Here is a 14,265-nt window from a genome sequence, read left to right as displayed (position 1 = left end):
AAAAAAAATTAATTACACCAATTGATGTTTGATAAATATCAATTTTGTTATCTAAATTGTCAGTACAGTGTCTTGTTCTAATTGGTGTAAACAATATTAATAATCAGAAATTGATGTAAAACATTATTTGCTAAATTACTACATTTAGCTGTACGTGATTTGTATTACTTTGGAAGAGAAGATCTATTGAGGCTGTAAAAATCAAACTTACACCTTCGCTGGCTCGAGGCAATTTTCAATGAGTGTGATTTTATCCGCAAACTGTGAAAACATAATGCATCACAGCTCAAAATTAACTATTTGTATTACTGTAATACAAATCGATGTAAAGTGCAATAATTACAGTGTTTAGGGATAGTTAAGTATCATCAAGCATTACATTTACTTATTTGCAAACCATATTTTTCCAGTTAAATAATTTTAGGAAATCACTGTAAAAACCAATTTTTTAAGCACTTTTTCAAATACATTTTAGAAAATTTAGTAGGAGTCTGCAAAGGTACATGTTTCAGGATAATAAGGTTAGCAGTATATGAAAATGAATACTTCTAAGAGCTACTTTGTATAGAACCTTTTAAATTAACATATTTCATAACGAAAGGTTTATATTTTAAAATAATTTTTTAAGTTGCACATGAAAAATAATAAATTGTATATTCTTAAACTGTCTGTACCTGTGATGATCAATATTTTTTGTAAGTAGAACAGTATGGGGAGGCAAAGCAGAAACCCTATCTAGTGTTTTTGCAAAGGGGCAAACGGTGACAATAGGGAACACAGGTGCCAAAATTCCAATCATGGTGTGGGAAAGGTGTAATTAATGAAACCTAATGGTAAATCAGTGGTGGAAAGTGGTTCATTTAGGGAGTAGATGGTCGTGTTCTACATATGCCCTATCTCGTAACATTTGTCTAACTTAAAAATAACTTCCTTGACCTTATTGTTGACACAAAATTAACCAGAGACAGAATGGTGTCCTGGACCTCTTACCTTATTATTTTTTGAACTAATTGATGGATATTGAGTTAGGTCAATATTAGCTTCCCTATCTGAGGGTGTTAGCCTGTGTGATGCCACTGACATGAACTTTACTTTTAAAGATATCAACTAAAAAAATAATTTTTTAAAAAACATTGACGAAAAGTTAGCCAAGCACATTATCTACTAAACAGCTCAAAATGAACTATTGATATAAAATAGAAATTAATAAATAAAGTATTAATAGAGGATGGATCTGTCATTGATACTAATTCATAATTCAATGGAGAAAAACAATAGTTTAGACTAGAAACAATATTTGGTGTATTATATTAAAAACAACACTTTATGATGATACACAAATGGGCTCGCCAAATTTCTAAATATGATTCTTTTCAAATCCTTTATATAATTAAACATTGGTAAATTTGCTTCCCAGGACAAAATGTGTTAATAATAGAAATAATTTTGAATAATACTAATGAACTGAATTTCATTAATATTATCGTGAAGATTTAAGATTAAATACTCTTAAATATTTTGAGATCTACAGAAAATGTTCTGAAATTAAGGTTGACTCATCCATATAATTCTTTTCAATACAGCATAACCTAAAAATTATGGAAAATAGTCCAAAATGACGGATATTTTATGCATGTTTTTATTAAGTTAGTGTGCTCCATCAGTATATTTTTTCCAAAAGCAACATGCTAGATTTTTCTTTTGCTCTTATCATTATGCTAACGAGTAAAAAGATATGAAACATTTAAGATTATTTGTATATAAGCAGTATTACATCTGCCAATATTACAACAATTTACCACAAAAAACTGACAGAAGAAAAACACATTTTCTACTGAATAAAACTTTTAATTCTGGAAATTTTAAAGACTTGATACAAAACAAATAGGCCTGTACACAATTGTTTCAAAAAAACGGTGATCCCTAATATTCATTGTTAAAAAATTATAAACAAGTCTGATTTTACTGATGAATGATCCTAATTGATGAAAAACTGGACCACTTTTCGCAATTGGTAAAGATAAAGAATTTAATTATCTGCGGGTCAAGAGTTTACTGTTGCGGAGTTTGTATTATTGGTCGAATTGGTAGTGTTTGCATTGTTGGAAGTCGATTGAGAATTAGAAGTGGTTTGAATAGAAGATTGCGTAGCTGGTGTAGACGAAGACGGAGTTGATGTAGGTGCCATAGCTGGTTCCTCTTGGTAAGAGTTGCCATTAACAACATAAGAGGTTCCCAAACCATATAGATGACCACAGTATTTTGCATCATCTATGTTGTCTTCAAAAAACATCTGATTTTAAAGAAATAACAGTAGAGCTGTTCATTACTTTTCTCTTAAAGTCCTTGAGATTGAAAAAACTAGATATGGTCACAGCATCTAATGCTACAGCAAATAGTTCCTCTACTTTTCAAGCTCATCTATTAAAAGCGGCAGTTGACTTCTCTCCAATTTAACATGCCTCTTATGCTAAACTATGTAATCAAAATTGATCTAACAATGCTTCACACATCTTTATATATTGGAATAACTTGTTGACATGCATAGCCAATTTTTATGTATGTTAGGCTTCACACTGCTGGGGGTTTTATTGATAAAAGCAAGCAGTCTGGATTAAATTGGACTAGGGTAAGTAATATCAAAAATGGTAAAGCAAAACCTACTATGAAAGGTCTAACACACCACTATCACTAGGGCTCCAGTAGTGTTGTAAAATAAACTATACTCCCATAATTTAAGAATTATATTTCATAAATTGAATAACGAATGACGCAAGCAAAGCAATACTTCTGTTATATTTCGTTATCAGATGAAGATTGCATCTACTAAAAGGTTGGTTGTTTTAAAAGATTCTCATAGTTGAAAACACTTATATAACACACACACACACAGGTTGTATTAGTTTTTGACTAAAAAGAACTTAACACCCAATATAATCTTATAAAGTATATTTAACATTACAGAAATAATTAATGAGACCCCAAAAAGCTAAGAAAGCTTTTCTTATGAAACTTTTAATGTTATTTCGTAAGTTTTACATTTAATGAACAAAAGTAAATGAGTAACATTTTGTGCCAAACTTTGACAACAGGCACTTACATATTTGAACATGAAAGCACTATAGAATAGTCACTTACTATTCTATTTTAATAGGAACTAAATGGAAATATTATATATTTCAGCTTATTGCTTTGAATGAATCTGGGAATACTTAAAGTTTTACAAACTATATTCAACAGATTGGAAAAATAAAGCTCATTTTTCAGAAGGTATCTCAAAATCCAGATCTAATATTTTGCCTACTGAGTGTGAGCACAATTCTGTAAATTCTGACAGTGTAATTACCTCTCTCATTTTGAAAAAAGCAGCGCCAGTCAACAAACTGTCACTTCCGGCTTGATGTTGTGGACCAATCCTTTCCAGCTATAAATGTAAAATATGCAACTGTATTATAGAAAACTAAGGATTTCAGGAGTGTATTCTGCATGTGTCAGAAAAAAATTTACAACATTAAACCCAATCGAGGTTATCAATACAAAGAAATCTTAATATTATAAGTCTATAATATGACTGCCTAAGTAAAAATTCCATAACTAGCTACTAGTAGGTATGATTTGACTTGATGTTAATTAACCACAAAAATATTTGAAAAATTCAGCTGGAATTTCACGTAACTCCTATTTCATGATAGCAGATCCGACAAATCATACTTTTACTGCCCGATTTCCAGAGACTAGCGCAGGAAACTAGTGAAATTTTGATGATTCAGTGGCCCTTTAACGTTTGAAAGATATTCTATATTTTTTTTTAGCAGGAAGTTACAACCAAGGGCCTTTTGGGAAATACTGAGGTTATCGAGCTTCGCTGTGTTCTGTTTTATTTTAAAATGAAATCCAGTTACTAGGCACAAGGAAGAAAACTATAAAAACTAAATCTGATCCTTGACTCTAATTAAGTTATAAGTTGTATCTGATTAAGATGTTAAGTTGAATTAACATTTTGGCTAAAATTTCAAAATAATTGTCAAGCACTAATTCATGACATTCAAGAATGCCCTATGAAATTTCAAACAATAATTTTGATGTCTTCAAAAGCTTTTTAAAAATATCTTAAGGGTTTAATTGTTTTTACTAAGCTTTATAGAACTTTTACGTTAACATGATTTTTCACTAGACACCAATTTTACGATTGCGAGTTAACTACTAAAATCTTCATCAGGGTTGCCACCAAATTTTCAGATTCAAATTCCCTGACTATTCCCTGTTTTCCCTGACCATTTTAACAGATTTTCCCTGACTTATTAAGGCCAAAATTTTTCTTTTATATTTTACTTTTATCAGAAGTTAATAAATTAAGATGAACTTATATTTTAGTAAAAAGGTTATTTCAATGTTGAAAAAATTTGCAAAACATTCAAGGAAATAAATGATAATCATAGAAATTGTCATAGATCTAGAGTTGAATTACCTTCAACAAGTGCCAAGATAAAATTGAATTCCCTGACTTGTCCCTGAATTTTTAACCAATTCTTAAAATTCCCTGACATTTCCCTGACTTTTTAGGCCCATTTTTAAATTCCCTGACTTTTCCCTGATTTCCCTGTTTTCCCTGACGTGTGGCAACCCTGTTCATTATTGCAAATAAAATATTTTCATAGACACTACCCAGCACAGCCATACTATGCCACTACACTAGTTAGTTTTGTGGACTATTTTGGAATCCCCTCCCTTTTCAATTAATCTAACAAAAAATATAACCCCATAAAGAATAGAAGCTTTTTACTTTATTTCAGCACATTTCTAACCCAACACTAATTTCTTAAATTAAGATTAATCGATTCAAAATTGTTCACACGTGTAAATTAAATGGCATTTCTTTATCCATTTAAAGTGTTTAGTATAACAATAGAACAAACATTTAAGTCAAAATGTGAAGATAACTGTTATAATCTGAGCAAAAATGGCAGTTTTTTACAGCTGCAGAATATTTTATATGAATAAAAACTTTAACCGTTATTTCAATTTCACATTATCACTGTAACAAAAAAAATCACTTACCTCTAATTGTTCTGCCACTTCCTGAAGTCCACCTTTTAGGTTTTTACAGCTTTTCATGAGGTACTTTACATCGTAAATTGTTGGAAAATAAATTCTCAGCAGTTCAAAAAATTCTGATTCTTCAGTAGGAAGATTTTGGTCAGTCAAAAGTTTCAAAAGGTATCCAAAGTCATAACCACTGTACAAAATAAAACAATGTTAACCATATGTATATTTTGAGTAAATTTTTTCCCCTTAACTATAAAGACTATCTTTTACCTTGATTAAAACAATTTGATTATTATGGAATAAAATCATTAAATGCGATAAAACAACAGTAAATACCTGTGGAAGGAGAGCCATTTAACATCATCCATTAGCACAATTCCAGATGTCATCAGTAATTGTGCAAATTCATAGATGTCTATCCCTTCTTCCTCGTGCTTTTTGAACTGAATTCCACTGTTCTGGAGCAAATCAATGGAATCTTGCGCGTACATATCTTCCCTTATAAAATAACAAATGGTAAGACAGCTATTTTGGTAAAGCTGAAATTTCACTTTTAAAAATGAGCTTGAAACCTTATAATTCTATTTAATAAAAACGTTTAATTAAAACTTTTAAGAAAATATGAAATGCCATTTATTAAACCTTCATGACTATTTTTTTAGCAGTGAAATCAAAAATGCAATTGAAAACTGGGTAGTCTAAATCATAATTAATAATTTGGTGAGTTACCAAAAACTCCCAAATTTCAATGTAAACATAAAAATTTCAAATAAATTTTCACCCATATAGTTCATACGCAAATCTTACAAAAATCTCAAAATCCTATGTACAAAAACTGATAGAGAAAGTGCTATACAAGGAACCTAAATCGAACTCTAAAGTCAAAAAAGTTTGATATGGGGCATACCATAGGAACTTACATTCTACCATAGGTCAACGAATCTAAAAATTTTGCACATTTGCTTCTATGCTTAAAGACCAAGTTTGGCAGATCTTTTTGCTAAAATATTAATAAATTAATTTTTTGAAAGATTTTTAAACAAACTCTATGGATTTTTTTTACTTCAAACTATGTAGAATGTGCAGTTTTAAAAATTTCATTTACCAGAAACATTCAAAATATAATATTCAAAAAATGCAAAATTAAATTTTTTAAAAGTTGGACAATTATGCACCATAGTTCGTAAATCCCTTTAAAATAATCGACTTTTTATCAAATGAACTAAGCAAGTCCCATTTCGAGCACACAACCAGATTCGTCTCTTTAACTCGTGGGAGATTTTCACGAGAATCTCTTAAAATTTGGTAAAATTATTTTCATTTTTTTTGTCTGGAGCCTTGAATATTTCTTAGTGCTCTTCAAAATCTTGCCAAAAATTTATTAATATTTTACCCTAAAACTCTGCCAATATTAGTTATGCTTAGCATCTGATGACCCCATGACGGCATGACTAAGAATGACGTATGTATTTTGATGTATATAATAAAAAAATAAATAGCAAAATGCAAATGAGAAAACCATATTGGTATATATAAAATATTAAACAGCATAACAACTTTCTCTCATTAAATTTAATTTATAATTGATACTTACGTCAAGTTAAACTTGAAATTAAATTGCCATGTGGAATAGCCAGGAGGCGTCTTTCCATTTTCATCTAAAAATGTGAGGCCCAGCTGGATAATTTTGAGAAGATCAACATTACATTTAAGTAGTTGATACTGATAATCTGCACTGCTTCTGAATTCTCCAATTGGACGAGCAACCACTCCTGGAAATTCCGTATCCTAACAAAAAAAAGTGGTTTAAGAAACTCACTTTTTTATCAAGATATTTGAATGTCCTCGTATCAAAGCCAAACACACTTGGTAATTAAGTTCGGCTATAAAACTAACGAAATAAGACTATGATAGTTCTCAAAGTACCCTGAATATTCGTAACTGTTCATCAATATATAATAAATTAAGGGGAGGGTGGGCACGAAAAAGAACTGGAAAATATGTAAACTGTACAAAATACTCCCGATATTTTTTATGAAAAACCACCTTATGTATTTACTATCCTACTAAATTATTCCAATTATAATTTAACAGATTTAAAAATATATATATATATAATTACCATGGCTACATAGCAATATTTGAGGACCACCTGCCGGATGACTTTAAACTCATCTTCGAGGTTGGCAGCCCAGACATCCCTGATTCCGCAAGCCTCATTGTTCATTTGTTGATTGCCGTGTAAATGGGAAGAGACACTGCTCCCATTGCCATTTGGGCTGGATCTGCTGTTACCATTGTTAGCAACCATATGATCGTTTGCTCAAAAACCTAAAAATAATGTTATAATTAATTTTTATGAATGATGGATACAGCCATGAACCAACACGTAGCAATTCCTCAAATCATATGCTCTGCAAAGTTTGTGATTTCAAACTGTGAAAAAGAACCAAGCATAACAGTCACTCTTGCCTCCAAACACGAATAAATAAGATTTAGTTGAATCTACCACACAACTAACAGATGTAATAATATTTCCAAACTAAAAACACAACTTAGAAAGACTATTGCGATTTAGCTGCAACCCAATTTCCAATAATAATATTTTATATCAGTACAAACTACAAAGAAGATCTGCAAGACCTAAATTTAAGCCTTTGAACATTTTCTAATGCATTTTGAAATTAACAAAATTAGTTTCATGCTGCATTGCGATTTCATTTTATAGAATCCACTATGTCAATTGATCTATGGGTAAATTTTCAAGCTTCTCTAGTGTTAGTTGTTGCACCCTTAAAAATCTATTACTTACACACGCAGACAAAAAGGATACAAGAGTATAGAGGTAAAAAGTAAAAAAAGCACAACTTGGCTTTAATTTGTAATTTATTGAAGGGCTTATCAAAACTCTACGTAATTGCTACAAATTACTACCAACAACACCCAAGTGTTGTAACTATTTCACTGTTTAAGGAGATATGGCAGAAAAGTCAATACAAACGTAGTGAGGCATATAGGAAAATGTTTAAAAATAGTCAACATTCACCTCTCTACAAACAAGGAACTTTAAAAGGCAGCCCATTACGATCTACTCCTGCACCAGCCTAAGTGTGACTTAAAATTGAAATCACTATAGAGTACTCAGAATAGTAATAAATTTTAAATATATATATATATATATATATACATACTACTTTCAGCAATAGGAAATCTAGCTTTCGCCATGGACTTCAATTTGGTAGTTCTGCTATTTTCTATGGGAATGATGTGACATTGCCTTGTAAGTACTCTTAAAAATAATATAGCCTTTTCCGTAAACCCAAAATCATTGCAGAGATTAACTACCTTAACTACAGGTTGTCCCTAAACCAGTATATTTTTACACTGCTATCTGTATTGGATATTTGTTCCAAAACTTTCCCCTTCCATCCCCATAGTAATGCTTGACCTACAAGAAGTAGAGTGTTTTCAACAATTTGTTTAGGTAAGCTGGTTTATTAATCTACAGTCTTTGTAACTGCCACATCTACTAACATTACAGTCAAGCTTTATAAAGCAATGCTTTTTCCTAACGATATTATTTGGTGTACTTCTCTGCCATAACTTCAACCTTTTGGTAAAGATAAATTTTATCTTTCTTACGAAACGTAAACAGAATATTAAAGGTCCAGAACCAAGGGTAAGAAATTTTGTTTCAACAATTTCATTTTATGAATTTGTCCAAGTGATAAGGGAATTCGTCAGTCTATAAGGGATTATTCAATGTATTAGCTTACAAGGAATAGTTAGGTAATTGTTGCAGACCTGAGTCACCTGACCAAGGCTGTTTCTTATCATAAAATGATTAAATCCACTTTAAATTTATATAAACTATTTATTAGTAGGGGTGTTTAAAAACTTACTTAAAAAATGTTTTGTAAAAGTAATTTATCTTCTATGCAACTTTGTTTCTGTAAAAAAAATTCAAGCAATCTACAACGAGACATAAAAACTAAAGAATACTGTGTCAATTTCTCAAAACGAGTCAAACGTCAAAAAATATAATTTTCAATGGTTAAGCCTTAGATCTTCGGAAACAGACTCCATAGTGAATATCTCGAATGTGTTAAAACATTTCCAGAGCCACCGCCAACTTCGATCGCGCGTACCGCGCTTTAGCGGCCCCGTCAATCGCCTGAATTTACCGTGTATATATTTTCCCACCAGGCTTTCGCTACGACCATAGAGATAGAAAAGAAATAGAGGCACTATTGTATCTGGCGAAATTGACCGCGATTGCCAACCCCCTTTTCGCCAATGTAGGAAGCCATGAGATGGGCAGATTACGTGGCGCCATCGATGCGCGGTGAAATGAAATACATTATGCCATTTTGAAAACCAACTGTCATTTGATGTAAACAAAGGAAGGATAGATCTTGGAGGAATAAAACAAGTATACTTGTTTTATTCTTCCAAGGATAGATGGCGTTGCAAATTCTGCCCATCTCCGCCTTCATACATGCGCTGGGGGGGATGAATTTTTCCGGTCAAAAACAGGGGCGCCTTAACGCGGTAATCTTCCCTCTAGTTCTTTTCTATCTCTATGGCTACTACCAAAATTTAACGTTAGTCAGATAGGAAAAATCCACAAAAAACAATTATTTTTAAATAAATTTTAAAAAACATTGAATTAAACCGAATGTAGGTTAATATTTAACTAATAGTATAATATTTTTTCATGATTCAAATTTTTTAACAGTGTTTATAAATTATAAAAGAGTTAAACAGAAACCAAGAACATCCTCTAGATGCTGCCAGGAACATAGTATTATCCTCCAAGGTATTATTGTTTAATACTTGAAACACATGTAAATAAATAAATAAAACAAAAAGTGAAAAGAAGATTCACTATAACTTCAGGGTATATATATTATTTTAACATTTTTTATTATACTTATACTTTTTTATTCAGGATTGAGAAATTGAGATACACTTATTGTGCTCCTGAGTACGCACTTAGAAACGTACAACAGGTAGTCTATAGGGAAAGTAGAAATACAAACAAAAATACAAATAGGGAGACTTAAGGGAGAATTTACACACACACTATGGAAAGTTAATGAATTTAAAAGTGACACTCAAGGGTATTTACAAAGAGTGGATGGAGGTAACCAAAAAATATATACAGAAGTATTATAAAAAGGGCGGGATAGACTAAAAAGTTCAGCCACGAAACGTGTCCAGACGGGATTTAAAGGCACAGACCGAGGATTTAGCTTTGACAATTGAGGGAAGCTCGTTCCAGTCATTAATCACACGTTGCGTGAAAAAGACCCTTTTGGTTAGACTTTTGTATCTGGTTTTGAACAGAGTTGGAGCTTTACGGCCAGTCAACTTAATCGTAAAAAAATGGTCGGCTTCCACATCGTATAGGCCATGAACTATTTTAAAGGTCTCGATTAAGTCAGTGCGAAGTCGACGGTCAGAAAGGGACAAGAGGCCCAGGCGTTTAAGGTGATCAGTGTAGGGGAGGGTACGTAAACCCGAGACAAGTTTTGTAGCTTTCCGCTGTACCCGCTCGAGTCTCTCAACATCTTTAACTAGGTGAGGGACCAAATACTTGAGCAGTAATCAAGGTGGGGACGGGCGTAGGTACTATATAATATCTTAAAAGATTTGGCACTGAAAAAAGAAAAGGAGCGCTTTAATAGGTACAGGGTTCTCATTCCCCGGGCAGAAGCAGCTCTGCAGTGAGTGTCCCCCGAGAGCATTACCCCTAAATCACGAATGATATGCTTGGACTCAATAATTCGGCCACCAAGACGATATTAGAATTGGGGATTATTACTCCCGCAGTGCAGGACTGATGATTTTGAAGAATTAAAGCTCATACCGTTAGAGCAGACCCAAAGGTCGAGAGCATTTACATCTGATTGAAGGAGCAAGGCGTCGGCCGTTGAGGAAACACCCCGTCCAACCTTGCTGTCATCAGCGAAAAGTTTCAAACTAATATTAAGTTAAAATATATTATAAGCGCAATAAATTATAATTTTAGGTTTCAACAAGTTTTAAGCTTTCATCTTTTTCAACCTAGAATAATATTGTATATTTAGAAAGGGCCGGTTTGTAAATTTATCTGACTGAAAATTTTTTCCATAATAAAGGTACAAACCTCAGTGGCGGCCTAAGGGGGGGGGCGGGAGGGGGCGGTCCGCCAAGGGTACCAGGGCAGCAGGGGGTGCCATCGGAGAAGCTCGAGGGGGGGTGCAAATCAGAGCGATTAAACTTTAAGAAGACGGACCCGTGAAAACTTCTGCACGGTCCTGGGGGGTGTCACAAAACACTGCCGCCGCCCCGGGGACCCAGCCTTCTTAAGCGAGCCTGAACAGAAATCATCCTCTTTAATGTAGGCTGAAGACCATCTATCTTTTACCTATTTAGTTCCAAAGATGTACATAAACATCTTTTATCTTCAATTATATTAGTTTTAAGATTGTTACTCTTAAAACTAATTAGATTTACAGAAAATACTACCTAAGAACGGTTATAAACTCGTGAATTTGCTATATATATACTATTAATAAAGATTTGTTATTATTAAAGATTTATAAATTTTAAGAGAGACATTATTTACGCGTCAAAACGCTCTAAACACCTTTACAGCCTTCAAAACTATGTATTCTAATATGGCGCCTTCGCGTAAAAAACGCGTCTCTTTTTCTTCATTTAATATTTATATGGTAATATTTTTTTAAAATTATGAATTATACATAAATATATTGCGATAAGATAGTTTAACTTACTTTACCTTGTTTTTTCAAAATAGGAAAGTGGAAAACCGAAGAAAAAACATTTTTCCGCGATTTCGCTTGTATTCCCCGCCTTTGGTGATAGTAGGTTTTTGGTCGTATGTAGCGCCCCTATCGGGATTATTCATACACGCAAATTTACATTAGATGCGAGGCGATTTACGGGGCCATAGACATAGGGACTATACTTATACCTAGACAAACTGCTGGATCTACGAAATTGAGGCCGGTTTTGAGAAATGGCGCTTTCTTGTGCGTGATATGGACAAAATTACGTGGCGCCGCCTACGGCGTCTACGCGCGGCTAACTATACCTAGGCTATTGCCTTGACTATACTAAAAAAAGTAAGTCAGCTGTAAGATGTAAACAAAGGAAGTATAGGGGAATGTACCAATAAATTTCCAAATTATATAATGAAATGTGAGTAAATATTAATGATATTTATAATAATAATAATAATAATGAATATATTAGTTTCAATATTAATATAAATAATAGCAGAAATACATGATAATAGGAATAAAAATAAACAGTGTCTGAGTATTTGGCTATTGACATAGCAATCAAAGGATGTAAAAGGGAGGTATAATTGTGGAAGGGATTCTACACACACTGATAAAGGATTAAAGAACTCTTATTGCCCTTGAAAAAGTATTAGCTTGGTGAGTCTTTTTCGAATAGCTTCTTTCTTCATTTGATTGTTTATGTCTCTGCTTATTTTCCTCAGCCTTATGTTAACGTATATTTCGATAATATTTTTCATCAAAACATTAACGTGGTGTTGTGATCAAACATGTGTTCAGTAAGAGTTGGAAAAATATTGTCCGTTACTAACTGGCGCAGAACCAAACATTCTATTTTTAAGTCAATGTTTTTAGCCACAGTTTGAATTGATCCAAAGTATCTCACTGCCTTCTCGGTCAAGCTACAAATCTTGAGAACACTAGCTGTCGGATGACATAATCCACCATTGTCCTTTAAAAGGAGAAGAAGTTTGGTTGGATCCCCCTTTACATAGCTATGACTTGATAGTGAGGAATGCCTTTCGTCTAAAGCGTGTAAACATATTTCGGATTTTAATTCTTTTTGTAATTTCTTTACAACAAAACCAGCCATATAACGGATTATGTTTTCTCGTAAGATGTTGGATGTTGATGTTTCATCAGTAAGAAACATAATAAAGTCATCCATTTCTTCCTCTAGAGATTCTTCTTTAATAACTCTAAGTTCGTTGGTTGGAACTGGCACCATGCACAAATTTGGAACGTGAGTGTTGTCCAAAGCAATTAAGTGGCCACTTTTTTGATTTTCAATTTTAGTAACCAACGGGTTTTTGTATGCAGCAGTGAAGTTTCTACAAGTAGGATTGTTGTTCCAACCTCCTTGCTGACGAATTGTGTTAAAAACTTAAAATATAACTCTAAATGGTCCTGCGAAAGTTTTTAAGTTAAAAGGTACCTTAAAAAATAAACAATTGTTTGCAAAATCTGGTATTTAAAAAAATATACTTCAGTGGTCCATCAGGGGGAACAATGTACTTCTCTCCAATGTCCAAAACACTGTGAATTGTGACACCAAAACCAATAATGGCTGTCTTTCTTTGGCTTTAAAAAATCAAGTTGCCTTCCAGGTCTGTTAAATTGAATAGAAGTTCTTTAGTCTTCATTATGTAACATTTGGTTATTTCAAGGTTGGAAAGCTGAATTGGTGCCTTGTAACCTTTAGCCCATGGATTTCGAGAGTTCAATACCTCAAACAAACTGCAAGGGACAGTGAGGTAAGATACGGTGTCAAAATTGTGGAGAAAAGTTGCTTAAAAATTGTTTTTTTGTAGATACTGATCAATTTTTGATATAAATTTAGATGTTGGCCCGCTTCCTTGAAACACTGGATCACCAGCCTCTTTCAAAAATTCTATGCTTTTTGCCACAGAACTGCTAACTGTTTGTGCGGCCAAGTTGACTTTCATTTTTTGAGTTTTAAACTGTATATGAAATTTTTATAATTTGTTAGCCAACGTTAATCCTTCATATTCTTGATACCTCTGAAGGATGGCAATATATGCCCATTCGAATTTCTAAATATTTACATTAAATGTCGTTCAATTTCCTTGATAACTTTTTAAGGTGAATGTTAGATCACTTTTTCCCCTCGCAAAAACCGAAGGAATTGAGTCTTCCTTAAGAATTTTCCGCGTGAGATCTTTCGCGTTTTTGCCAATATGATAATCTGATTCTTTAAAGTGTTTTCCACAAACAAAGTGATACTTTCCGGGTATTAAGTTCAATCGATTTATTGCCTTAAGATATTTTGAGCACAAGTTTAAGTTAGATTGAGGTAATCTTTATTGTGAAAAATGGACAATACAAGGTTTTAAACAAAGACCTGAAATTGTTATGATAAAAACAAGAAATACTTGTGAAATGGTAT

The 14,265-nt window shown here is 32.7% G+C and overlaps 1 protein-coding gene and 1 long non-coding RNA gene across 6 annotated transcripts; one reads left to right on the top strand and one right to left on the bottom strand.

Annotated features, from left to right (window-relative positions):
- Positions 1-1,839: 1,839 nt before the first annotated feature.
- Pop2 (CCR4-NOT transcription complex subunit Pop2) lies at positions 1,840-9,205 on the bottom strand. 2 transcript variants are annotated; one of them, XM_090172204.1, is made up of 7 exons: positions 8,949-9,205; positions 7,169-7,377; positions 6,641-6,834; positions 5,383-5,544; positions 5,059-5,236; positions 3,347-3,424; positions 1,840-2,293 (listed from the first exon to the last, which is right to left on the bottom strand). In XM_090172204.1, the coding sequence occupies exons 2-7, from the start codon at positions 7,355-7,357 to the stop codon at positions 2,045-2,047; spliced, it is 1,050 nt and encodes a 349-aa protein (XP_090028330.1). In that variant the 5' UTR covers positions 7,358-7,377; positions 8,949-9,205; the 3' UTR covers positions 1,840-2,044. The 2 variants fall into 2 exon arrangements, with proteins under 2 accessions (XP_090028330.1, XP_090028331.1); XM_090172205.1 differs by lacking the exon at positions 8,949-9,205 and adding an exon at positions 8,689-8,704.
- A 3,208-nt stretch (positions 9,206-12,413) lies between these two features.
- Positions 12,414-13,881, top strand: LOC149947885 (uncharacterized). Of its 4 annotated transcripts, none has more exons than XR_016480437.1 (7): positions 12,414-12,497; positions 12,714-12,971; positions 13,039-13,101; positions 13,179-13,289; positions 13,349-13,465; positions 13,526-13,612; positions 13,699-13,881. It is a non-coding gene; the product is annotated as an uncharacterized LOC149947885 (long non-coding RNA). The 4 variants fall into 4 exon arrangements; XR_016480436.1 differs by lacking the exon at positions 12,414-12,497 and adding an exon at positions 12,611-12,637; XR_016480435.1 differs by lacking the exon at positions 12,414-12,497 and having other exon boundaries at positions 12,644-12,971; positions 13,182-13,289.
- The last annotated feature ends 384 nt before the right edge of the window (positions 13,882-14,265 follow it).

Source organism: Leiobunum rupestre, chromosome 4 (genome assembly GCF_980474605.1).
Source record: "Leiobunum rupestre chromosome 4, qqLeiRupe1.1.hap1, whole genome shotgun sequence".
NCBI classification, from domain to species: domain Eukaryota; kingdom Metazoa; phylum Arthropoda; class Arachnida; order Opiliones; family Sclerosomatidae; genus Leiobunum; species Leiobunum rupestre.
The sequence above is the reverse complement of the archived record's forward strand: the minus strand, read 5'-3'. Positions and strand labels throughout refer to the sequence as shown.

Excerpts from the sequence above, each read along its gene's own strand:
- Pop2 (XM_090172204.1), bottom strand. The coding sequence starts at position 7,357 with ATGGTTGCTAACAATGGTAACAGCAGATCCAGCCCAAATGGCAATGGG. Across the intron at positions 6,835-7,168 it reads AATATTGCTATGTAGCCATG|GATACGGAATTTCCAGGAGT; the intron begins GTAATTATATAT and ends TTTTTTTGTTAG. Across the intron at positions 2,294-3,346 it reads CTTTTTTCAAAATGAGAGAG|ATGTTTTTTGAAGACAACAT; the intron begins GTAATTACACTG and ends CTTTAAAATCAG.